The following is a 26755-nucleotide window of genomic DNA, read 5'->3' as shown; positions in this document are numbered from 1 at the left end:
CAAATTCAATGAGACAAATGTCAAATGCTTACAAGGATTTCAGGCTCCTAGTAGATGCTCAATAAATGTCAGCTGGGAGGAGGGGGAGGAGTGTTTCCTGGGCGGTGTCACGTGAGGTTCAGCTGGAGAGGGAAGAGTCTGTGCGGTGAGGGTCAGAGCAGCCCATGGACGACAAGCCCGAGGGAGTGTATTTTTGGAAAACAATGTTGTTGCTCAATCTGAAACACTTCTGTGGGTCACACACAAAACTACATTCCTGTGACCCTCTCACAGGCGGTTGCAGTTGGTCACCTAAGGTACGGATCTTAGAGGGCGGAGGCTGGACAAGAAGGAAAACTTCTGTGCCTCCTGTCCCAAGCAAAGAACCCTGGCTCACGGAGCTGCCCATCACAGGGACCCTCAGCCCTGCCCCTGAGGGAACAGGATTCTAGCCCAAGTTCTAACCTCAGCTCTGACTCACTGCTCAGTGAAGCATGGAATGTGAGGTTCTACATAGGGTTGTAACACATGCAGCCGCCAGGTCTCTGCTCCAGGGACAGAGTGACCTATCTGTCATCGAAAGACAAACAGTTTCTCAGGGTTTGTGCACATTCTCCAGGGACTCCACAAGTCCTCAGGCTCGGTATGGATGGCCCCAGACCACAGGCATAGGCTAAGAAAGGGACTGAGCAGCCCACGTCCAAATGGTCCCCGAGACCCGCACTCAGCCCCTAACCGCAGGACCAGCCCCCAGAACAAATGTGCCCACCACAACCTTTCTCGAGTCCCCAAGCTGTTTGACAAGTGTCCTCTCTGGGCCCAGAGGGAGGCAACCATTTACCAGGCTGGCCTGCCATCACCAGTCTGTTAGTAACACATGGGCTCGGAGCCAGACTGCCTGGATTTTGATTCCAGCTCCACTGTGTCATTGCTGTCACCTTGGGCCTCAAGTTCCTCATCTGTATAATGGCAATAAGAAGACTACCTCCTTTGTAAGGTGGACGATTCATTAGCTCATTTAGCAGAACCTCCTGAGCCAAGTACTCCTCCAGGCAGAAGAGACAGGCCGTGAAGAAAACAGACAAAAGTCACTACCCTTATGATGGCGATATTCTGGTGGGAAAAGAATGTGACTTCGTAAAAATAAAAACACTCCACTGAGCACCGCGAGAGTTATATGAGCTGTTGTAGGCAAAACATTCAAAACAAAGCCTGACACCTAGCTATGTTCGATCAGTGTTAACATTCTTACTATTACTAGTCTCATAATTTTCTAGCAACACCCATGGGGTTACCTCCATGGTAGGGCTTCTGGAATCTGCACGGAGAATGCATGCCCTATAGGTTGGGGTGTAAAGCCTCTGTCCACTCCTGAGTTGAGAGGGAATTAAACATAGTCCTTTACCTCTCCCTCCCTGCTCGCCCTTGTTCTGCTGTCTCTACATTGATTCTACGATGGGGCCTTTGCAGTCCTGCTGGCCCCAGGAGTCCTCTCTGTATCCATAACTGAATTACCATTTTGTTCCAGCTCACAAGAGCACCAGTGTGGGAAACACCGCAGACCAGATGGAATTTTGGAGACCCTGTCATTTGTTAGAAATTTTCTCTGGCTGCCCTTGTATTAACTGCCATATATTTTGCTCTCAGGCCCAGGAGTGGAGCTGGGGTGGGAAAGGAGTAGGGATTTCTTTTTTTTTTTTTAATGTTTATTTTTGAGAGCAAGAGAGACAGAGTGTGAGTGGGTGAGGGGCAGAGACAGAGGGAGACACAGAATCCGAAGCAGATGCCAGGCTCTGAGCTGGCAGCACAGAGCTCCATGCTGGGCTCGAACCCACAGACCGTGAGATCATGACCTAAGCCAAAGTTGGACGCTTAACTGACTGAGCCACCCAGACGCCCCGGGAGTTCTTGCTTAAAAACATACATCAAGTTTTTCTCTAGGCCATCCCATTCCAGCTTTCAAGAGTATTCTATTCCCTGGCTGCTCAGAGGACAGGACACAACCCCAGAGAAGGGGCAGAGGTGGGGGGTGGGGGGGGAGTCGGTTTTCCAGACACACTTCACCCCTCTCTGGCCAAACCCATGACAACAGGGGAAACTGAGCCAACAAAGACACCAAGGGAAGACTCCACCTCAGTCTTGTCTTAAATCCATCCCAGTTGTAGCAGGTCAAATGGACGTCTTCAGGATAAGGTGTAGAGGAGACTTTGTAAACTGGGACCATGGGCCAAATCTGGCCTACAGATGTGTTTTGCCTGGCCTGAAGTATTTTTACTAAATTCAAACCAATGTTTAAAAACCAGGATATTTCACATAAAAAATCCATATTTGGGGCTTCCCTTGAAAAGAGGAAGTTCCAGCCACAGCTTGGGCCCATGTTCTCGCACAGATGGAGTAGAGTACGGCTCGCTTTCAAACAACATGCTCTCTACAGTTCGTTGCAGGCCCCGCCATTCCCTATTGTCTCCTAACACCGAGGAGGAAAGACCTTTGCCTTTGGGATCTCACTAGCTTTATTGTCTTCCATAGAAGATAAACACTTCGTTGACCATGGCTCAATAAAACTTGAGAAAACAAAGCAGATTGATTTTTTTTTTTCCACTATACCCAGCTTACTTCATTCACTGTGCCAGCAGCCTGGGTTCTATCTGCACATCAGTTTATACTTATTGGTTCAGAGCTGTACCACTCAATATAAGAGCCATTGATCACATGTGACTGTTCACATTTAAATTAATTAAAATTTGAAATCTTCATTCCTGGTCACACTAGTCACATTTCAGGTACTCAATAGCCACCGTGGGTAGTGGCTCCCATGACGGGCAGCACAGAATAGAGGATTTTCATCACCTCCAGAATTTATATTGGACAGCTCTGGAAAGACTTAAATGTGATATATGGGAGGCTACCACCCAATTAAAACAGTTGCTGAGCACCTCCTCTGTATCCACACTGGGTGCTGCAGGAGAGCTGCTGTCTTCCCAGGGTTCACAAACTAGGCAGAAAGCCATAGGCAGGGACAAGAGACAACAGGAAGTGCCCAGGGGTGCCTCAAGGGCCCTCTCAGTGCTCCAGAACAGGAGCAAGTCTCACGATACAAAGAAACACTCTGCTTGTCCATCGCACATGCTCTTGGTCCAGAAACAGGGATCCCCTGTGTCCTCGTGGAGATGCTGCTTAGATGTTGGGGGCTCGGCCCCCCATGTTTTGGAGGCTCCTCAAGCTAAACACACAGAGAGAGTCGAGTTGGGCTTAAGATCTCCCCCTCAGTGTCGGGGCTCCTTCGCTCAGCACTGGCCTCCCTTATCCCCAACACCCTGCTCTAACACACCTGTGTCTCCTGCCCCCACACACCATTCCCCAAGGCGGTCCTGCTCCCAGGCCTTCCCAAATCCGCACCCAGCCCACCCTCAGGGCTCTCCTATATTTGAAGACGATATACCTGGGACTCAGATTCTCAGCACAACACTCTCCACAATGAACTAATTTCCAAGGATATTTCCTTTTAACAGAAAATTTCCAAAGACCAGGTATCAAGGTGAAACATCTAAATTGTGAAAATTTTCAGGCTAATCGATTGGAAACAGTGTCGCATCGGTGGTTGGAGGGCCCGCCGTGAAGTCCTTCCTATTGGTAACTGTGTGACCTGGCCATTACTCAGCATCAGTGCTCTCTAAATTACTCTATTACCGATCTCTAAAATGGGTTTAATGACACCAGCCTTAACAGTTGAAGGATTAAGGATTCAATGAGATAATCTATATGAAAGCCACAAAGCCCAGGGCAAATATATGTTGTTATTAGTACTGAGAGGAAATTATATTTCGACACCCAGGAGAGTGCCTAGTACACACAAGAAGTTTGTTGAAAAATATTTTTTAAGTGATCCTGGAGTAGAGGCCGAGGGAAGATACTTTTAGGCAAAGGGGGCCGTTAGCACACTGCCAAGATCAGATCACACAGATGAATGCCTACACAGAAGCAGGAGTTCTGAATCTTTTTAGCACCAAAGACGCTTCTAATCACCTAGTAAAGCCATGGATCCTTCTCAGGATGCTTTCTTTAAATGTACAAAATAAAAGTCATAGGGTTCCAAAGGCAATCAATTATATTGAATACATTGTATTGAATATACTATATGCTGAAATAAAGTTAGGACAGTCACCTAAAAAAATAAATGTATGGTATAATAATACACGTTCTTCTTTATCAATACGTTAAATAACATATCTACCAGCACATCTAATAGCAAGTGCACTTTCAAAGCAGTCAGGAGAAAAGAATATGCTTCAAAGTCCATGTCTCCACTGTCATGACATAAAATATCCGTGATTGCTCCTGGTGACAAGGTCGCATGTCCTGCTAACACTATTCTGGTTCGTGCCTAGATTCCTTATTAAAGAAACACTGCATTTCAGTTTGGGGTTTCCTTAGTAAAAGTAAAGATGTAACTTTTCTTCAGTCAGGTGTAGGGCTCCCCTGAATTCTATGTATGGACTCCAGGTCAAGAACCCTTGAACGACGTACCCTTTTACTTCTACCACTTGATTCCATCTTTCTCTAGTTCACCACTGTAGGGAGGGCTGATATAATGGAATCCCCTTTATAGCATATACCCCCCCATTCTAGAACCCTTTATGCATTGGAGCTAGGGTCCAAGGCTACTCCCCACTCCTACTCCCCTTGAGGCACTGAGGGATCCTACTAACAGTTGTAGAGGCTCAGGCCTCTGCAGCCCTGTCTGTTGTCTAAGGACTATGTAATCACAGCTCTCATTAATTGCACACTTGGTATATGCTCATGACCATGATATGAAATGCTTTTTCCTCATTATAGCGTCAAGCACACAATCTCACAAGGGGATGGTATTATGTTCATGGGGAAACTGAGGCTGAGATTAAAGGTCCAGTGACTTGCCCAAGGTAGTAAGCAGGGTTTGAATTTAATTCTGATTACAAATCACCTCTTGAGGATACAAAAATACAGATTTGAAGGGATACTTGCACCCTAATGTTTAGAGCAGCATTATCAAGAGCCAAACAATGGAGAGAGCCCAAATGTCCACCATCTGATGAATGGATAAAGATGTGGTATATATATATATATATATATATATATATATATATATATATACAGTGTAATTACTCAGCCATCAACAAGAATGAAATCTTGCCATTTGCAACAACATGGATGCAACTAGAGCATATTGTGCAAAGCGAAATAAGTCAGTCAGAGAAAGACAAATACCATATGATTTCCCTCATACATGGAATTTAAGAAACTCAACAGATGGACATATGGGAGGGGGGAAGAAAAGAGAGAGGGAAACAAACCTTGAGAGATATATATATTTTTTTTTAGAAACAGAGGGCACAAGTGAGAGAGGGGCGGGGGGGGGAGAGAGAGAGAGAGAGAGAGAGAGAGAGAGAGAGAGATTGAGAACCCCACAAGGGGCAGAGAGAGAGAAGCAGAGCTCACCCGAAGCGGGGCTCAAGCTCACCAGGGGGACTCAAACTCATGAACCATGAAATCATGACCTGAGCGGACATCAGATGCTTAACTGACTGAGCCACCCAGGCATCCCAACCATGAGACTTAACAATAGAGAACAAACTGAGAATTGGTGGAGGGAGGTGGGTGGGGGATGGGCTAGATGGGGGATGGGTATTAGGAGGGCACTTGTGATGAGCACTGGGTGTTGCGTGTAAGTGATGGATCACTGACTTCTACTCCTGAAACCAATATTGCAGTGTATGTTAACCAACTAGAATTTAAATAAAAATCTGAGGGAGAAAAACACCCTTTGAACCCTTCGTGCTTTAAAACCGTATCAAGTAAGCTATTGCGACAATTACAGTTCAAACCCATCCACCCTGGGAGTGAGCGCCACTGTAAGGGGGGGTGAGTGCATGTGAACAAAGGGCCAGGAGCCTTTCCCCCCTCTCAGTGAAGTGACTAAACAGAGTGGCATTGCCCAGTCAGCCATCTGCACCCCCACTCCAAAGGGAAATGATGGGATTTTAACTAGAATTTCAAGAGAGAATGTTCTGGGGGGAAAAAAAGGAATACAATAGCGTCTTTGTAGTTGCAACAGGATCTCTAGAGTGCCAGGCGAAGCGAGGGCAGTAGGGGGAGGAGGGCGAGACAGAACTCGGTGACTGACTGCGTGAGCTGACTGGGCCCGGGGCCCTGCAGACAGTGGCTGGTACACAGGGAGGCCGGGAGGGAGTGCTCAGACTGTCTAGGAGGCCACCCCTGCCGCCAGCCAGTCCCTGAGCCGGGGTCCAGTTCCCCCAGGAGGTACACACTGAGCCTCTGTATGGACAGACAACAGAGCCACTCTGTCCTAGAGAAAGAAGCGTGTGTGCCCTGCCCACCTTCCTCAGAGCACAGGCATGGACGTCCAAATGGCCCATTCACCAGCCATCCCAGCCTCGAGCCCTCACACTGCCTACAGCCTCCACCTCCAGTGCGTCCAGAATCCCAGACAACACAACCCCGAGCCCCACCCCAGCCTGGGCACAGCTTGAGACTTTTGCTCCTCCCTACCTGACCTCCCTCCCCTGCTTCCTTCCATCTGGGTGGTCATCGGTGATCACGTTTTCCCTGGGGCTGGAATTCCCTCATCTCCTTTGGGGAAAAGAGTGAGCCGGTGCCACGCTTGGTGCCCTGCTTTTTGAAATTATGACCCTCTGATATTGACTATATTTGATTTGGCTATATTTGGGTCTTCTCTTCCCACCTCAAGCATGGCACCAAGCATTTAAAAGTACTAAAGCGATCTTAAAAAGTTTTTAAATTATTGCCCTCAGTTTACAGTCCGGATGGGAAGATGGCCATAGACAACACTGCCCGCCTAAGTACTTAGCTGGATTGTAGAGATTATTGAAGGAGGTATATGCTGCTTGTTTATGTATATGAAGGAGTAGATTCACATGGACAATCTCTTTCCAGGAAATGTAGAAAATGAGATAGAAGAGACAGAATGTCTTGACAACTCGCCAGTGCCTGATGCATTGGGAGTGAATGCCCAGCACTGGTGCAAAACCAGTCTGGACAGAGGCAAGGCCAGCCACTGGATCAGCCGGGTTTGCTCTGCTGTTAACGCCCCCGCCCCCGCCCCCCACAGCAGGAGCACGGGGCTGATGCCCGGCATGTGAAGCACGGAGAGAGACGATGTCAGTGAGACTTCGTCGGCCAGGACAGTGGAAAACATCACTGCTCTGCCAGAGGGCAACACACTGCTGAAAGCAGCCCAGAACACCGTGCCCGAGACAGCCCCAGAGCCCTGCGTCCCCTGAGCGCCAGGATCACAGGCTGTGAGGAGCTCTTGCCTGCTCCCCCATGGGGCCAGTCCTTTCTGTCTCTGAGCCTCAGTGCCCTCATCTCACATCCACACGTCTCTGGCGTTGACGCTTCTCTTTTTCTCTCCCTTTCTCTCTTCTAGTCCTCTCCCCTCTGATGTCTTCCACCAGTTCTCTGGCTGATAACATTTCTGAAAGAATCCCTATCTGACTTGGCTTTTATACATGGAGCCATGAACCTGTTGCCCGAGCCAAAATGAAAGCATTTGAATTCTCCAGATGGCTCTCTGGAAGAGGCTGTTTGCTCATTGCAAGCAAACACCCTCGAAAGCCAAACAAAAACTGCCCACAAGTAAACAGCATGTGACATAGCCCCTTCCTGCGGCCACTTAGTAGAAACCCAAAGTCAAGCCCGTGGCAGGAGGGGAAGTTGGGGACGGAGAGATGAAGGAGCCACACACTGGCCGGCAGGGAGCACTGGGGACCACAGGCAAGGTGGCGGGGACAACAGAGCCAACACCATACTCATTTATTCTTGTGACTGCCCCTACCCTACTTTGATGATTATAAGGGCAGAACCAATTTAGAAGGTTAGGGGAGAAAAGTCAAACACTTCACTGTAGGTCTTAAGAATATAACATAGTAATCTGTTTTCTAGAATTAAAATGATTGGCATCATTTTTAAGTCAGTTACTTCTACATCATGATTACTTTTGAGTGTGACTAAAGGGCACCATCAGATAAATAAAAATGAAAATGAAGAGAGAGGAAGACAGCAGACAAGAGGCCTGTATACCTACATGCCTGGACAAGAAACAAGTCACTCCTGACCTGCCCAGGCTCCCTATCTGAGGTTACCAAGGACTAGCGGTTCTCCAGTCCAAATATATCCCTCTCACCTGTTCCCTCCCGGCCAGTCACAGGGTCCATCCTCCCTCACGTCCTTCCAGATCACCTTCCTTTCCCAGACACTCCCCTCCACGCCCTGTAGCCTCCCCTCCCTCTGAAACTGCTTTCTAAAATGCAAACCCATCTCACCTCTCCATGCTCAAAAGCTCTTCCATTGGCCTCGCTGCCCTCCGGATAATTAACACAAATCCACCCATGCCCAAGAGCCAAACTCTGTCTCCAGCCCTATTTCCAGGAGGTTCCCCCTAACTCACTTTCAGCCAACTTTTGACAGCTCACTTTTGCCTCCAGAGCTTTGCACATGCTGTTCCTTCTGCTAGACTGCCTTCCCTTCTTGTTGTTCTGTTATTTTAAGGTACAGTACAACTAAAATCTTTGTGGACAGTTCTAGGAGTTTTGACACACATGTATAGAACCACCACCACAATCAGGAGACAACAGTTCCGTCGCTCCAAAGGCCTCCCTCTTGCCCTGTCTTTGGAGTCACAGCCTCTCCATCCCCAGCCCCCGGCAGCCATCACCTGTTCTCTACTACCTGTGGCTTCATGTCGCCCAGAATGTCAGATAAATGGAATCACACAGTAGGTAACCTTTTGAGATGGGTTTCTTCCACGCAGCAAGTGCCTTTGAGACTCATCCTGTTGTGTGTCGCAGTAGATTGCTGTCTTTACTGCACAGTATGGCTGGATCTCACCCTGTTGGTCCAACCTACAGTTGAGGACATTTGGTTTGCTTCTAGTTCGGGGAAATTATGTATAAAGCTAGTGTACGCATTTGGATCCAGGTGTTTGTGTAGACAAATGTTTTTCATTCCTCTGGGGTAAATACACAGGAAGAGGGTTGCTGGGTTCTGTGGGAAGTGCGTATGTAACTTTACAGGGAACTGACAAGTTGTTTTCTGGTGTGGTTCTATCACCGTACATATCTACCTTTAACGTGTGAGCATTCCAGTTACTGCGCATCCTGGCCAGCACTTGAAATTGTTAGGGCGTTTTGCTGTTTAGCTATTCTAATAGATAATCATGGCTTCTCTTTTCTTCAGCCATCCTTAGACACTCCCCCTGCCTCCCCACTGCTCAGAAGCGCCCTTCTCTGCCTCCGCATCAGAGCATTTAGCTCACAGGACAGAAACATTTCTTTGTGCCTCCCTCTGCCCTGAATTTACCACCTGCTGTGCCCCACATATACACCCACATAGGCATGCACACACAGATGGCATCACCAGACCACATACTCCCCAGGGACAGGGTCTCTGTTACTCATCTTTGAATTTTCTGCCCTAGCACTATGTCTGGCTTACAGAGGGTATTTTCTGAATGGATGGATGAACGGCATGGCAGCAAAGAGAGAGGGAGAACACGGATACACTTGTAACAGAAGATTGTGAATTCCTCTTTCATGGCCTTCTAGATGGGCCACGTGAGAATTCCAAAGCCACTGGGACAGACTCAAGCCCTGCCTAGAAGAGACACATGTTCATTGAGAACCAGTCAAGGCCTAGAGAACAGTGTAAGGCTCCTGCTGTTTCCTCACCCTCCACTTCCCCTTCTCCCTCCCTTTCACTCTTAACACGCAGTCACCACTGAATTCACCAGCTGCTATCATAAGGCACCTTCCAGCTTCCACTCAGTGAGCAGTTCCAGGGCCACCTGGCTGGGCCCCCCGGGGAATACAGCCATATCCCAGGCCACCTCAAAGAATAGGGTCTGTATCTGTATGTGTGTGTTGGGGGTGGGGGTCCACACAGAGAAGAAGGGCAGCCGGGGGCTCACCCACAAACCACTGTTTTATCCTCACTCTCGGGCCAGATGGTCCTTCAGAGGCAGACTTGTGTAGGCCCATCCAGACAACAGGGGGATGGCACCCCAAGCTCCCCAGATGGAAACACATCCACAATCACATCAAAAAGGGATCCAAGCAAAGACGGCCCAGGTTTCTCACAGCACCTGGGCCTTGAAGAACCCTGATGCACTCTGTTTCTACACTGGTACCCTGGGTGGGAGGGAGGGCTGGGCCTCCCAAGTCTGTTCTGAGGGGGCTGTCGCCATCTTTGAAGCCTGTTTGAAGCACATTTCTTTCTCTGGCCCTTGAAACAACTAAGGAACTCATCTCTTTGTGAAGCTTATTCCCCACCTCCACTCCCAACCCACTGCTTTGTGAACCAGCCTCTTCTTCAGCTAATTAGGGCCAGTGGATTATTTACAACCCTCTGCTCCCTGGCCAGTCCTGTGCAGAGCCTGGCTCATCTATGCAGCAGGTTACAGGGGTGCCCACAAGAGAAAGGGTATCAAATTCCCCATGGGCTCCAAGGGCTGGAATGTCACTGTTCCCAGTTCTGATTCCATAATGAGTTTCACCTCTTTTCTTCAGGTGAGCCTGAGAAACTTGGGCCAGGTGATTGGCTGGAGCACCCCAGCATTAGACCTCAGGGGCCTGTGGCTGAGTGGGGACCCCATGCTCATCCAGTGTTCAGCAAGGAGGCCCAGGGCACACAAACTGGGCAAACATCTCCTGAAGGCTGGGTATTTCCTGCCTAGTGAGAAGAAAGATTTAAAGGAGCAAGAGAACTGCTTTAGAATAGAATCTGTCTGCATACGACCCATAGTTACAGAAGTGTCCCAGTAGCCCCTCTTTGACTAGTCGCAGACGAAAATGCATCAGCAACTTCCTTACCATTTATTTCATTTAGGTTCTGACAAGAAGAATACTATTTTGTGGATCTTCTGTAAGGCCCTCATTCTTAAAGCACCTTTGGGGCATCAAGCGTTTTACTTTTGTTGATTTCCATTTGCTCCTTGTAATGATCCATTATTTTTTTTTTATTTTTTTAACATTTGTTCATTTTTTTTGACAGACAGTGAGTGGAGGAGGGGCAGAGAGAGGGAGACACAGAATCCGAAGCAGGCTCCACGCTCTGAGCGGTCAGCACAGAGCCTGACACGGGGCTCAAACTCACAGACAGCGAGATCATGACCTGAGCCGAAGTCGGACGCTTAACCGACTGAGCCACCCAGGCGCCCCTGTAACAGTCTGTTATTATAAGCCCATGCTACAGAGGGGCCTGCAGCTCAGAGTACTGGAGTGCTTACCCAGGGCCGTGTGGTAGCCTAGCCTGGCACAAACCTCATTCTGATTTTAAACCCTGTGTCTTTTCCTTTGCCACTCCAAGCTGCACCAAATGCCTCAAGTACATGAAGAGGCTATGGAGCACTAGGAGAACTGGCTCTAACAGAGCTCTGAGTAACCCTGAGAAGGTCACATCCCTTCTCTGATCTCAGCTCCTTCACCTAGAGATTCCCTTCTAAGTCTTAACTACCAGCGATTTTAGCTCTTGGTTCCTTTGAGGAGAACTGACCCATGTGTGAGTTCTCCTGGGACCCTCTTCCCTCCATGGCTGCCTGTCTGATGACATACTGCAGTGTAGAGTGAAGACAGACAAGAGGAAATGCCTCCCACACCCACACTCTGGGCCCTTGAAGGTAACTGCAGTAAGATCTTTTCTAAAGAGGCTAAAATAATTTGTTCTTGTGAGCTTGTCTGATTTCCACTTACCCAGGCACTCAGTCCTGGATATTCCCAAGTCCACGGATAATCAGAAGCTGGCCACGCACCACTGAAAACAGCTCCAAAGTGGGAACAACTTAAAGTCCACAAGCAGAGAGATGATTATCAAAACCGTGGTGCTGAGCATTGAAAGTATGGTTATGAGTATTTTTTGGAGATGCAGACATGGAATGTGTTTTGACAAAAAGTGGAGTAAAACAAATCAAACTAAAAAACTGCATGTTTGGTATAATCTCATCTCTTTAAAATAATACTCAGGGGTGCCTGGGTAGCTCAGTTGGTTAAGTATCCAACTTCAGCTCCCGTCATGATCTCAGTGAGTTTGAGCCCCAAGTCCGGCTCTGTGCTGACAGCTCAGAGCCTGCAACCTGCTTTGGATTCTGTGTCTCCCTGTCTCTGTCCCCCCCCCCCACACCCCCACACCCCCGCCACTCATGCTCTCTTTCTCAAAAATAAATAAACATTTAAAAAATAATAATAATAATCAGAGTAGGAAATATGCCAAAATGATACATGGTTACCTATAGAAATTGGCAGTATGGGCATATATATGATCAGGAAGAAAACGGTTTATTTTTATTTTTTTTATTAAAAATTTTATTTAATGTTTATTTATTTTTGAGAGAGAGAAAGAGCATGAGCAGGAGAGGGGCAGAGAGAGAGGGAAACATAGAATCTAAAGCAGGCTCCAGGCTTCGAACTATCAGCACAGAGCCCGACGTGGGGCTCAAACTCATGAACCACAAGATCATGCCCTGAGCCAAAGTCGGATGCTTAACTGACTGAGCCACCCAAGCACCCCAGGAAGAAAACATTTTTTTTTAATTTTTTTTTCAACGTTTATTTATTTTTGGGACAGAGAGAGACAGAGCATGAACGGGGGAGGGGCAGAGAGAGAGGGAGACACAGAATCGGAAACAGGCTCCAGGCTCCGAGCCATCAGCCCAGAGCCTGATGCGGGGCTCGAACTCACAGACCGCGAGATCGTGACCTGGCTGAAGTCGGACGCTTAACCGACTGCGCCACCCAGGCGCCCCAGAAAACATTTTTTAAAGTTGGCAATAATAATCTTAACTTTTTCTATCAATATTTTTCATCCGAGTTCTGAGTCATGGCATACACCAAGTCACCTGCCATCATTGTAAGGAAAGATAGCAAGTGTCTCCCAATCTTAGACCCATACCCCTTCAGGATTATCAAAAAATACCCTCACAGGTCCTGCAGCTCAGTGTTCACTTTGGCAAAAAGACATCTAAGGACACCAGACTTTCAGCTTTATATTTCTAACCCAGAGTTTCTCGTTTGACGTGCCTTGGATCAGTAATATGACAGTGTTAAGGAATTACTGGATAAAGGCTACCATATTCAAACACATTGGGGAAGTTCACATCTCGGTTTTAATGAATTACGAGAGGTTTCTCTGTGGAATGATCCTGCAAGAGGGACATATTAGATGTATCATTTGCAGATGAAGTTCACCGACACCTTCTATTTTAGGACTATCTCAAGGGATGGCAGCTCTACAGATTCAGGGATATCTGGGGAAGTGCAGTTCCTATTCCCTCAGCCTTCTAGCCCTGTGCTTTTAAGTCTTGGCTGCACACTAGGGTCACCTGGGCAGCCTTAAAAACAAATCCCTTGGTCTGGGTCTGGTCTGGATTTGGTCTGGGGAGCAGTCTGAGCCAGGGCTGAGAACCACTTCTTCCTAGCACCATCATAATTGTACATGCTGAGAAGTCAACAACAGATTGGGATCCAACCTCAAAATGATTCACGTACCATCTACTTTTGAAGCTAAATGGAACTTCAGAGGACATCTACTTCAATCTCTCATTTTACAGAAGAAGACACTGAAGTTCCCAAAGGATCAGCCCCCCACCTCCTCCAGTGCTTGTTCTGGTCAGTGACGGGCTGTACCTTGGGCCCCCAGCCTCTGGACCACAGGACCCTTCATTCAGAGGTTGAAGCGAAAGAAACCTTCAGATCTCCAAGGCCATTTTGCTGCCAGAGGTTGCTTATCAGGCCACCCCCTCTCTCTGGCAGGTGGACCCTGACTCAAATGAAATTCAGACTCAAGTCTTCTTCCTAACTAAGGATGAGAAGACAGGAGACTATAGGCTCGCAAGGATAGGAAGCCCACGCGGGCAGTGGAGCAAACATTGATGCATCCTTAGGCTGCTAGAGCAGACAGCAGGTACTTTCTCTCTCTGCTCACCTCACCTCCATCGCAAGCAGCCTGAATGCTGTCATACACACCTTTAAAATCAAGAGACTCCTGCAGACCTGTAACAACCCTCTGAGTTGATGGCTTTGGCCCCTACCCTCTTCTGGCAATAGTTTTGCCCCTGAACGTGGAATTTTGCAGTAAAAAAATCTCCATACTTTTCAGTTTCACGTCCTGTGCCTCTGATTACACCCCCTTTTCTTGTTTTCTTTAAGTTTATTTATTTTGAGAGATAGAGAGTGCACACACGTGAGCTGGGGAGGAGAAGAGAGAGAGGGAGAGAGAGAGAATCCCAAGCGGGCTCCACACTGTCAGTGCAGACCCCAATGGTGGGATTCGAACTTACGAACCATGAGATCATGACCTGAGCTGAAATCAAGAGTCAGACGCTTAACCAACTGAGCCACCCAGGTGCCCCAACTCCCCCCTTTCAACCTTAAGGTTCCATTATTTCTCTCTCTTTAGCAGCTTGAGAAAGAAACCTATGAGCATTGGAGAGAGTGTAGCCTCCTACTGACCAGCTCTTGGCCTCTGGTCCCCACAACTCCAGGACACCTTTGCATCCAGGGGGCTGTTCCCTCAGAGACCCTCCATCCTACAGAAGAATCTCTAGGCACCCTTCTAAACACCAGGCCCACAGCTAAGCTCCCTGAGAAGTATCTCCAGTGAGCTCTAATCTGACCTCTGTGTGCTTACGAGCGGGAAGAGGGAGTGAGTCATAGCAGACAGAAGAGCCCTGTGGGTTCCTTCAGAGTTCAAACTCATTCTGGTGTCTGATACCCTCCCCCCTAGGCAGGTTGGGTGGGGGCTGCAGGTCGCTTCTACCTGGAAGCAGAGCTAAGCAGCAGCCGGTCCTGAGGGAAGTCCCTTTCCTAAGGCTGCACAAGTAGCCTGGGTCTCACGCTCAAAGGGTCTATCTTTTCCGCCTGTTGGTGTCTGTGAGTTTTATCAGTGGAAAGGCAACGGTTCACAAGTTCTTCAACTTCCTGAATAACATCGCAGACCAACCTGCACTCCCACACCTGCCCTGCGGTCCAGGAGATGGCGCCAGGAACTGGACCCTTACCAGGCCCAATCTATTTCTGCGTGGATTAAGGTTCAGCCAGGGTGTACGGGTCCATAATGAAAGCTCCCTTATTACGGGCATCCCGCCTAGGGAAGCAGCAAAGCTAATTGCCCAGCTTCTCAACGCCCCCCTCACTGCCGCCCACTCCCCCCCCCCCCCTTCGCCCCCTTTGCTTCCTCCTAGGTGCAGAAATAAGAGCCGTTGCAGCCCCCAAGCCACCTTCCGGAACAATTCCAGCTCCGGGAGGCCACGCAGGCTCCACGCACCCAGAGCTGTGCGCACTGTCCCCGGCAACCTGCCTGGGTGCCCACCCCATCCGCCCACCCGAGGGTCCCCTCTTGAGATTCCTACCATGGCCCCCGCAGTGGCTGGGCCCGCTTCTGGGAGCTCTCAGCTGGCTCTCCGGCTCATCCCACCGCCCCGGGGTCGCCACTTGCTCCGTGACTCTCCGCGGCTTTCCCGGACGGGACGTCCACAGCTTCCCAGCAGCCAAGTGGCCCCGCGACTCCTGGGTGCGCAGCGCGCTCGGGGATGCTCTGCAGGTGGGGTTGTTAGAGGAGCTCCGGGAGAATGCACGAGGAGTCTGCGTGTCATCTGAGGATCTGAGGTTCTGCAGGAGCCGTTCCACAGCCGGGAGCCTCCGCGTTCAACTAGGGGCGTTTGCAGAGTTTGCGAAGTCCCTGCTGTGCGTCCCGGCCCAGCCTCCCCACTTCCCCGAAAGCTAGGGAGGGGGAGCTCCTTTCACAATAAAAGCCCTGACCCGGGCTCTGGCAGCCACAGCCGCCTCGAGCAGGGGCCCAGGTGCAAGGAAGGAATGGGTCCCGCCCGCCCCGCGCTGATCTGAGGCAAGGCGCGCGGAGCAGGGTCTGGCAAGTCGCCTCGATTTCTCCTCCGAGGTGTGAGGGTGCTCCTCGAGCCCGGGCAGTCGTGGGAGGGAGGGGGGAAGGAGCGGGGAAAGGGGAGGACGGGGCCGGCCCATCGAGGGTCGCCAAAACTATGCTCTTCCTTGCAAAGCCAAGGAAAGATAAGTCTTTTCACTGGCGTCTCCTAACCTTATTTGGGCTCAGCCCCAAGGGCGTTTTGGAAGGAAATATGGTAGGAAAATCCTTTTATCACTTTGGACGTTTGTCACAATGGACATTTCCCCCCTTGAGAACTAATCAGTGTATAAGTCGCTGGAAGTAAGCGGCTGATACCGATCCCTCTGCTATGGATGCATAGAGTGTTTGTGTCTCCTGGGCCACAATCGAAGCAGGACCTAAGGGTCTGCATGCTCCTTGTTGGAGAGAAGGCTAGGCTTGGAGTCCATAGTCCTGGAATGGGGGGGGGGGGGGGCGGGGGGGCGGTCCCTCTGTTAATAGCTGACTGACATTTAACAGCTGAGTCACCGTTAACTGGTGCCTGGATGTCTTTGAGACCTCTGTCCCTACGTAGTCCAACATTTGAATCTCAGGATTCTTAAGAGGGAAGAGTCAGCAGCAGCACTGACAGAATCTGGGAACCAGCTGGAAAAATTACCCTCTGAGATGGAAACTAACAAGAATCATCACTAGATGGTCTGAAACCGGCTTCCTAGGAGTCACCTGCCATGCTTTGAGGTTGTCACTGATGACAGTGCTTCTAAAGGAGGACAAATATTCAGAGGGTTTCCTTAAATTGTGTATGATGGCCAGGAGACTAATGGAAGGGAAAGGAATTTCTTCAGTCCTTTTTATGTTCTGGATGCTTTCCACAGATTATTTCATTTCATCGTTACAAACAGTCCTAAGAGAGAAAATTTAGCATCACCATTTTACAAGTGAGGAAACAGGATTAGGGAGCCGAAGTGACTTTCCTGAGGCCGGATAGCGAGTAAGTCGTTTCTCGCAAACCAAAAAGCCTATTCCTTAGAGCATGAGAGGAAGAGGAAGAAATTGATAAACCAGCAACAGGAGGCTGGATGCAGTGCTAAGAACTGCAGCGTTCTGGGGATTAGGGGGTAAGGGGAGCACAGAAGAACCTGAGCCCTGGATGAGGACAGTGAGGCAGACTGTCTCATGCAGACTGCTGAGGAAATAATGTGGTCTTTTGAGTCTCCTTTTCTGACTGCGGTGTGCATTCTAGGGGCGCCTGGGTGGCTCAGTCGGTTTCAACTCAGGTCATGACCTCATGGTTCGTGAGTTCAAGCCCTGCGTCAGGCTCTGCACTGTCAGTACAGAGCCTGCTTGGGACTCTCTCTTGCTCCCTCTCTCTCTGCCCCTCCCCCATATGCTCTCTTTCTCTCTCTCTCAAAATAAATAAACATTAAAAAAAAAAGAAGAAGACGTAGATTCTTGGCTGTGACTCTTTACACACATTTATGTATAAATGTCATTAAAACCAAGTTTTATAAAACATTATTACATGTGATGCCCTCTGATGTTTTCTATTCTATTCCATTTTAATTTTTGTAACAGTGGGCTCAAATAATTATGTTAATTTCAATAGTATCCACTAATAAGTACCGTATGAAAAACACTACACTAGGGAGTGGAGCAGACATATTCCTTTAAATTAATGTTTTCAAAGGGTTTGTGGTATTCTTCAGAATTTATCTGTTATGTATCAAAAGAATTTAAGAGGGAAGGATTCTGTTGGCCAAGTTTGAGAACACTGAGCACAGCTAAACAGACTCTCTCTTTTTGGCAGTAGGACTTGTCAGAGCCTTTAATGCGACTACTATGCATTGAGATTTTCAGAGAAAGGAGGAAAGTGCCCAGTTTTTTCCAGATTTACTGGATGTTAAACTCTTTTTCTGTGGATTCATGGGACACACTTGGGCATAACGGTTCTAGGACCTGCCCTAGCCAGGTGAACTGTCAACATAAGAACAGAGAGTTGGGGCGCCTGGGTGGTGTAGTCGGTTAAGCGTCCGACTTCAGCCAGGTCACGATCTCGCGGTCCGTGAGTTCGAGCCCCGCGTCAGGCTCTGGGCTGATGGCTCAGAGCCTGGAGCCTGTTTCTGATTCTGTGTCTCCCTCTCTCTCTGCCCCTCCCCCGTTCATGCTCTGTCTCTCTCTGTCCCAAAAATAAATAAACGTTGAAAAAAAAAAATTTTAAAGAACAGAGAGTCAAAATCCTGCATTCTGAAGGGAGACTCCCAAGTTCAGCCTTATTTTGTTCACCTGATACTCTGCTCAGCTAAGGAAGTGCCCAGATGGTGAATGTAGGAACTCCATTTGTAAATGAACAACTGCCACTTTTGTAACCCAGACTGAATGGAAGCAGTCAGTAGTCCAGGAAGACCCACAGCCGGGTAAGCAGGTAAAACTGAGTTCTGGCCCTGCTGAACTGAGGACACACGTGGATCTGCAGTGACTCCAGGGGCCCTTCACAGAATCCTGCCTAGAAAAAGCACCCCCAGCTCTGAAGTGCTATAATTCAGACCACTGGTCCATAGTACCTTAGATGTGATCATTTACTTCCGTGATAACGTGCTCCTGCATAGGGCCATGCCCATGGCTGTGATTCTGTGACCCAACATGTCTATATGCTGACAGTCTCTGACATGCACGTTTTTGTTCCCTGTCTCCCCTGCTTCCTCACTCTCCATGCATTATTCGCCGCACACTCTGTGATTGGTGTTAATGTCAAAAACAAGTAAGAGGTCCCACTGCATTAGAAAACTGTCTGGCTATCTACTTACACTGCATATACATGAGCCCTGTGACCCAGCAAATCCTAGACCTTTACCCAACAGAAATGCCTACACATGTGCATCAAAAGCCATGTAAAGGAAAGTTCACAGCAGCATTATTTGCAATGGTCCTGTACAAGAAACAACCCAAATATCCATTAATAGTAGAAAAAATATGTAGATTGTGGTGTATTCACACAACAGAGTGCCTTATAGCAAGGGCAATTTGTGAACAACAGTCACACACAAACATTCTGTAGAGGGAAAGAAGCCAGCCAGGAAAACAGGCCTACTTAGGCTTTCATTTACATGAAATACACAGACAGGCAATGTTGATATCTGCTGTTAGAAGTCAGGTGACTGGTTACCTAGGGGAAAGTCAGGACTGGGAAGGAGATATGAAGAGGGCTTTTGTGGTGTTGCTAGTGTTTTTTGTTTGTCAATCTGGCTACTAATTTTGGTATCAATTACAAATGAAAATAAATCAAGCTGTAGTACTTAAGATATGTGCATCTTTCTGTATGTACATGAAACAAAAATTAGCACATACTGTCTCTAGCCTCAAAGGACTCATAATCTATCCTAGGAGGCTCCAAACTTTTAATATTATTCATCTCAGTAGCAATAAGCTTTTGAATATATCCCCCAATATGTGTATTACCTACCTACAAGTTACTTAAGTGTACCACTTTGTTTTCTACCAATTATTAAACGTACGACAACAAAAACAATGAAATTTTGAAAGGATAAGGTTAATATAGCAGAAATAGAAATTTAAATGTTTCTTTTCACACCTTAAGGGGTCTTTCTATAACATGAATGGGCTGCTCACGTCTCATTCTGAAAACCAGTGGCCAGCCTGATGGGAAAGGACAACAGGTGAATATTTCAGTGCAAGAAAAGGTAAATAGGAGAAGCTATGGAAACTGCAAAGAAGTAAGCCTTCCACTTCCTCCCCCACCTGAGGGGGACTTCCCAGACCTAAGGCCTGCGCTTGGGGACAGGGCTTTCCTGCAGAGCTGCTGGAAGTACAGACAGCATCTCATACCTTGAACTTGAGACTTAAATCAGACTCAGCCTTCTGGGCTTTGAAGATTTGATGACAGCAAAAAAAAAAAAAAGGTCATTTTAAAGTTCTGAACCAAACTTAGTTTTGTGGGAGGTGGAGATTTATAACTCTGGGTCTAACTATTCTTTTCTGCCAGGAAAACAGGACTTCCCTTAAATTCCACACTCCTCAATCTCAAACACACACACACACACACACACACACACACACACACACACACACACACATACACACACACTACCCATACATATGTACCAATGGAGCTCTTAGTCATGAAGCGCTCTCTATGAAAGGGTAGCTTTGGCCAATGAGATGTTAAGTAGAAGTGCCATCACTTCTGGCTGGAAGCTATAAAAGCCAGTGCATGACTGGCCATGTTCCTTCTCTTATGCAGTGACTGAAAAGTTTATGTCAAGGTGGAGCCCCTGTCAGCCTGGGTCTCTGGGTGGCTATGACAAGCAGAGCCTCCACAAGACCTCGCTGGATATGAGAGTGAGTGAGAAATAAACTTATGCGTTTAACCATTAGACCCACTAAGACTCAAAAATTGTTGCTATAGTATAACTTAATCCATCCTGGTCACATGAATAAAATTACTTTGGAGAAGAATTGCTTGAGAGAACCGTAAATCAGGTTTTGTCTCTCCTCTGCTCAAAACCTCCAGAGACTTACATCTCCCTCGGAGTACAAAAATCCCAGGTCCTACAGGAGCCCGGCAAGTCCTTCCACACTCTGCTTGTCCAACATCAGCACCTGCACTCTCTCACTGCCTGTGCCCCAGGAGACACTCTCCTCATTATTGTTTCTAGCATTCTCCAGGCCCTATGCCACCTTATGATCTTTGCACTTACTCTTCCCTCTGACCGAAATGCCCCGTATTTGCTCCTTCATCTCCTTCAGGTCTTTGCTCATGTAACCTCCTCAGTGAAGCCTTCCCTGGCTGCTGTATTTAAGACTACACATGTTGGGGCGCCTGGGTGGCGCAGTCGGTTAAGCGTCCGACTTCAGCCAGGTCACGATCTTGCGGTCCATGAGTTCGAGCCCCGCGTCAGGCTCTGGGCTGATGGCTCAGAGCCTGGAGCCTGTTTCCGATTCTGTGTCTCCCTCTCTCTCTGCCCCTCCCCCGTTCATGCTCTGTCTCTCTCTGTCCCAAAAATAAATTAAAAAACGTTGGAAAAAAAAATTTTTTTTAAATAAAAAAAAAAGACTACACATGTTGATCCCCCTTGGGTTTTATCTTGTAATTTTTTTTTTCTGAGATAGACAACTTGTTGAGTGCTATGTTAAGAGTTTTTCAATTTAGATAACCAATACACCCCTCCTTTCTAGAAGCAGCACTCCATATATTACTTTCTTTCAGAATGTAAGCTGCCTGGCAGTTGGCCCTTCCCAGGGTGCTGGTAGGGCCTCTGGTTACACAGTGGATCTTGCAAGTAGGAAACATTCAGCTGAGACAGGTTGGTGCTAGTGGGGAATATTTTTACTATTTCTACTAGAGGGCCCTTCCTACTTCATCAGGAGTGAGTCTATCTTTACCCTTACCAGTTCTAAGGAGTCAGATTTCCAGTTTGTTCTAATGATGTTTTAGGGTCCTTATAAATTTGTAACCCAGGCAGCTGCCCAAGGGGTACACTCTTTACTACGGTTCCATGTCTAGCTCCATTCCAGACTTACTAAATCAGAGTTTCCAATGCTTGAGAATCTATATTTTTTAAATTCTAAAGCACACTCAGGGCTGAGAACTGCTAAGCTAAGCAATTCTTCTTCCTTGGTTCTCACATCCAAATGGCCATTCTATTTTTTTTATCTATAAAATTTTTTTAAACGTTTATTTATTTTTAAGAGAGAGCTAGAGTGCAAGTGGGGGGGGGCAGAGAGAGAGCTCTCGCACTCCCTCTCTCTTTTTTCTCTCTCTCTCTCTCTCTCTCTCTCGAGACACATGTCTGAAGAAGGCTCCAGGCTCTGAGCTGTCAGAGCAGAGCCTGACGTGGGGCTCGAACTCACAAGCTGTGAGATCATGACCTGACCTGAAGTCGGAGGCTTCACCACCTTGCGCCACCCAGGTGCCCCCCCAAATGGCCATTCTAAATGACTATGGAATCTCCTTCTATCCATTCTCACTACCATTTCTTTGGCTCAAACTTTTGTCTCATTCACAATACTCCTGGAGAGACCTCAGAACTAGTGTCCCAGGCTCTGCTTTTACTCCCTCCAATCTATCCTGCACATCACAGAGGAAATGCGGACTTGCCACTGGCCTATTCCCCTGTAATTCTCAGGATTAAATGCAAATTCCTCAGCATGGCTTTCAAAGTCCTTCAAGGTTTGACTCATAATTACTTCTTTAGGGCGCTTACATTTCTAAATCTTCTTAAGTGGTTTTCTCCATCTAAAAGCCTTTTCTCGATACACTCTTATTTCTAACCTGACATACTTCCACCTCTCACCCATTCACTTCCACCCTGAATCTTCTCTATCCTGAAGACATGGAACAGCAGGTTCCCTGAGATTACTCTATTGCAAATATGATCTTGTTAGTGTCTCTCATGGACCCTGAACTCCCTAGAGGAAGGGACCATTCTGGGTCTTCATCCTCCATTTGCCTAGCAGCAAGTAGTTACTCAGAAAATGCTTCTGAGTAAAAGAATAAGACAGAAGACTGGAGTTCAATGCTGAATCTACTGCTCACAAAGCATAGGTACTCGGGAGAGCAACCTCTCTCCCACAGGCTTCAAAGTTCCTCATCTGACAAATCAGAACCCTTAACCCTGTCCAGTCCACCTCCTTGGGTTCCTGCAACCATGTAACATGTTCATATAAATTACATCATCAAAACAAGGCCTGTCTTGGGGCGCCTGGGTGGCTCAGTCGGTTGAGCGTCTGACTTTGGCTCAGGTCATGATCTCACCCGGTCTGTGGGATTGAGCCCTGCGTTGGGCTCTGTGCTGACAGCTCAGAGCCTGAAGCCTGCTTCAGACATGTGTCTCCCTCTCTCTCTGCCCCTCCCCTGCTCATGTTCTGTCTCTTTCTCTCTCTCTCTGTCAAAAATAAATAAACATTAAAAAAAATAAAAAATAAAAAATAAAACAAGGCCTGTCTCATATTAAACTTTGAAAAATATTTGTTTAATTCACGAATGAATGAGAAACTTCTCTTGCAGCAGAGAATTCTAACATCCAATTTACCTTCTCTCTTTTCTTTTCATTCATGGAAACCCTATATTTTAGGGGGGCAGCAGTGTACTCAGCCCCCCAAAATTATGTTTCATGACCTCCTTTGCAAAAAGGGATAGCCAATGAGAAATAAATGGAAGTCATTGAGTGGGGCCCACAGAAAGCTTTTAAAGGAGGTGGGATCCCTTAGGTTACAGCAAATGTTAATTCTCCTTCCTTCTGCTGTGAGCTGAGCACGTATTTTTGCTCCACTGTTGTTAGGCTTGGCCATGGACTCATTTCAACCACTACAATGTAAGCAAACAGAGGTACTGTATATACTATGCAGTATCACATGGCTTTCGTTCTGGTGATTCACCATGTAAAGAAGAAGCCTTGGGTAGCCACTAGCCTCCAGTCTGAGCCCGAAAGCAAGACATGTGGGATAGAACTAAGCTCAACTCACTGCCTGGAGCCAAGTCCATTCAACCCACAGGCATGAGAATAAATGCTTATGGTTAGAAGTCACTGAGTTTTGGAGAGCTTTGTTATGAAGCATTATTGTGGCAAAAGTTGAGTGATATAGGTAGGATGGCTAAGCTTTTAGAGAGCCAACCCAGGACAAAAGCGTTGTCAGGCCAAAAAAAAGGTATGTTACACCCCCCAAATCCCATAGTAATGTGATAGATACCAAATAATTATGTATGTATGTGTTATTACTTCAACATAAAAATATGGAAATCGGTATTTGTTAAAAATTATGTACTATCTACTTTTGTTTCATAAATGCTATTTTGTTCTGGCATTTATTTAATGTCAGAATATGTCCCTTTTGCATATAACAACATGAAGAGACACCTCTACTTGCACAGCCAAAGTCAACTCCTGTCAACAAGCTCTTATAATCAAGACAGAATTGCTACTTTGTGAAGTTCTTTTAGAATCTTCAGTCAATGCCTTTAACATGGTGAAGAATTTCTTTGCCAAACTCAGGCGGAATAAAAATCTTGGCACTCTGGGCTCAGACAGAGCATCTGTGATGCCTGGCGACACATCTGGCTTTGTTGCTTTGGTGAAGAAACATGCTCCTCATCTCAACCTGCAGCCGTGTCACCTGGTGACTCTGCCAGCCATCCTGAAAAGATTGTGTCTATTTCTACAAAGTGTTGTCAACCTCCTGAAAGCCAGGACTGCCACACTATTTCAAGAGGTTTTGTCAAGAAATGGAAGCATAAGAGTAAGTTCATGGCTGCAAAAGACGTTAACTAGCTTTCCAGAGGACCTGTCTGAAACATTTGGTTGACTTTCAAATGAAAGTTCTTCCCAAAGAAAACAAAACACTGATTCAAAAAGATATGTATATATATATATATATATATATATATACATACATACATACATATACACACACCCCTATGTTTCCTGCAGCATTATTTATGATAGCCAAGATATGGAAGCAACCCAAGTGTCTATCTGTAGATGAAGGGATAAATAAGATGTGATGTATATACAAACAATGGACTATTACTCAGCCATACAAAAGAATGTAATCTCACCATTTGCAACAACATGGATGAACCTAGACAGTATTATGCTAAGTGAAATAAGTCAGACTAAGAAAGACAAATATCATATTAGTTCACTCATATGTAGAATTTAAGAAACAAAACGAAGAAAAAAGGAGACACAAAAACAGACTCTTATGGGTGTCTGGGTGGCTCAGTTGGTTAAGCCTCCAACTCTTGATTTCGGCTCAGGTCCTAATTTCATGGTTAATGGGATCAAGCCCCACATCAGGCTCTGCCTATTCTCAGACTCTTCCTATTCTCTCTCTCCTTCTTTCTTTGCCCCTTCTCCACTCGCTTTTTTTTTCTCCGTCTCTTTTTCTCAAAATAAATACATAAACTTAAAAAAAAAAACCCTCTGAAATACAGAGAAGAAACTGGTGGTTTGTTAAAGGGGAGTTGGGTGGAGAATGGGTAAAACAGATAAAGGGGATTAAGAATATACTTATTGCAGCGCACCTAGGTGGGTCAGTTGGTTAAGCGTCCAACTTTGGCTCAGGTCATGATCTCATGGTCTGTGAGTTCAAGCCCCGCATCAGGCTCTTGCTGACAGCTCAGAGCTTGGAGTCTGCTTTGGATTCTGTGTGTACCTCTCTCTCTGTCCCTCTCCACTCACTCTCACTCTGTCTCTCCCCAAATTAAATAAACATTAAAAATTTTTAAAAATAAAAATAAAAATAAAATTACTGCCCCAGAAAGCAGTAACTATGGGCAAGCCATTTACATTTATTATAAAAGCAAATATGAAATGATGCCTTTCCTCTCTATCCCATAGTCTTTGTGAGAAATGAGAGGAAATAATTTACATAAGACATATTCTTTTTTTTAAATTTTTTAATGTTTTATTTATTTTTAAGACAGAGAGAGACAGAGCATGAGTGGGGATGGGGCAGAGAGAGAGAGGGAGACACAGAATCTGAAACAGGCTCCAAGCTGTCAGCGCAGAGCCCAACGCGGGGCTCGAACTCACAAACTGTGAGATCGTGACCTAAGCCGAAGTCAGACGCTCAACCGACTGGGCCACCCAAGCACCCCTATGTAAGACATATTCTTTAAGCTTATAAGTATTTAGGTAGCCAAGGATCCATACTTAGTTTACTGTTATGAGTAAATGAACAGTGTTAATAATTATATTTATTTAAAAATTTTTTTAATTCCAGCATAATTAACACAGGCGTTATATTAGTTTTAGGTGTACAGTACAGTGACTCAACAATTCTCTACATTACTCAGTGCTCATCAGGATAAATATACTTTTAATTCCTTTCACCTATTTCACGTATCCCCTCACCCACCTCCCCTCTGGTAACCATGTTTGTTCCCTATAATTAAGAGCCTGTTTTTTCGTTTGTCTCTTTATTTTCTTTAGAAATTATTTGCAAATGATATATCTGATAAGGGGTTAATATCCAAAATGCATAAAGAACCTTTACAACTCAACACACACACACACACACACACACACACACACACACACACACACACTCCAATTTAAAAATGGGCAGAAGACATGAATGGACATTTCTCCAAAGAAGACATATAGATGGCAACAGACAGATGAAAAGATGCTCAACAACACCTATCATCAGGGTAATGTAAATCATAACCACAATGAGATACTACCTCACACATGTCAGAATGACTAAAATCAAAAACACAAGAGAACAAGTGTTGGTGAGTATGTAAAGCAAAAGGAACCCTCTTGCACTGTTGGTGGGAATGCAAACTGGTGCAGCCACTATGGAAAACAGTATGGAGGTTCCTCAAAAAACTAAAAATAGAATTATCACATGACCTAGTAATTCCACTACTGGTTATTTACCCAAAGAATATGAAAACACTAATTTGAAAAGATATATGCATTCCTAGGTTTATTGCAGTATTATTTACAATAAACAAGATATGCAAGCAACCAAAGTGTCCGTCCACAGATGAACAGATAAAAAAGATGTGGTATATATATCCAATGGAGTATTATTCAGTCATAAAAAAGAATGTAATCTCACCATTTGCAAAAACATGGCTGGACCTAGAGGATATCATGCTAAGTGAAATAACTTCAATCAGAGAAAGACAAATACCATATGATTGCATTCATATGTGGAATTTAAGAAACAAAACAAGAAAAAATAATTGAATTTTTCTCTGGAATTCTAACTCTAGTTCTCACTCATAAAACAGTCACAGTACAACCAAGCAGAACATAATCACACTTAAAGGTTAATTCCCTGGACTAACCTAAAGAGTGAAGAACACCAGTATCTTGTT

At 46.3% G+C, this 26755-nt stretch overlaps 1 protein-coding gene across 1 annotated transcript in view; it reads right to left on the bottom strand.

Moving 5' to 3' along the window:
• GASK1A (golgi associated kinase 1A) overlaps positions 1-15822 on the bottom strand; it is a 68336-nt gene extending 52514 nt beyond the window's left edge. Inside the window, exon 1 of the mRNA XM_047876011.1 lies at positions 15398-15822. Within this exon, the coding sequence (XP_047731967.1) occupies positions 15398-15400 (3 nt within the window). The 5' untranslated portion in view covers positions 15401-15822. The remainder of the gene's footprint in view (positions 1-15397) is intronic.
• Positions 15823-26755: the final 10933 nt, after the last annotated feature.

The sequence above is a fragment of the Prionailurus viverrinus genome, chromosome C2 (assembly GCF_022837055.1).
Source record: "Prionailurus viverrinus isolate Anna chromosome C2, UM_Priviv_1.0, whole genome shotgun sequence".
NCBI classification, from domain to species: domain Eukaryota; kingdom Metazoa; phylum Chordata; class Mammalia; order Carnivora; family Felidae; genus Prionailurus; species Prionailurus viverrinus.
This window is presented reverse-complemented; position numbering and strand designations above follow the sequence as displayed.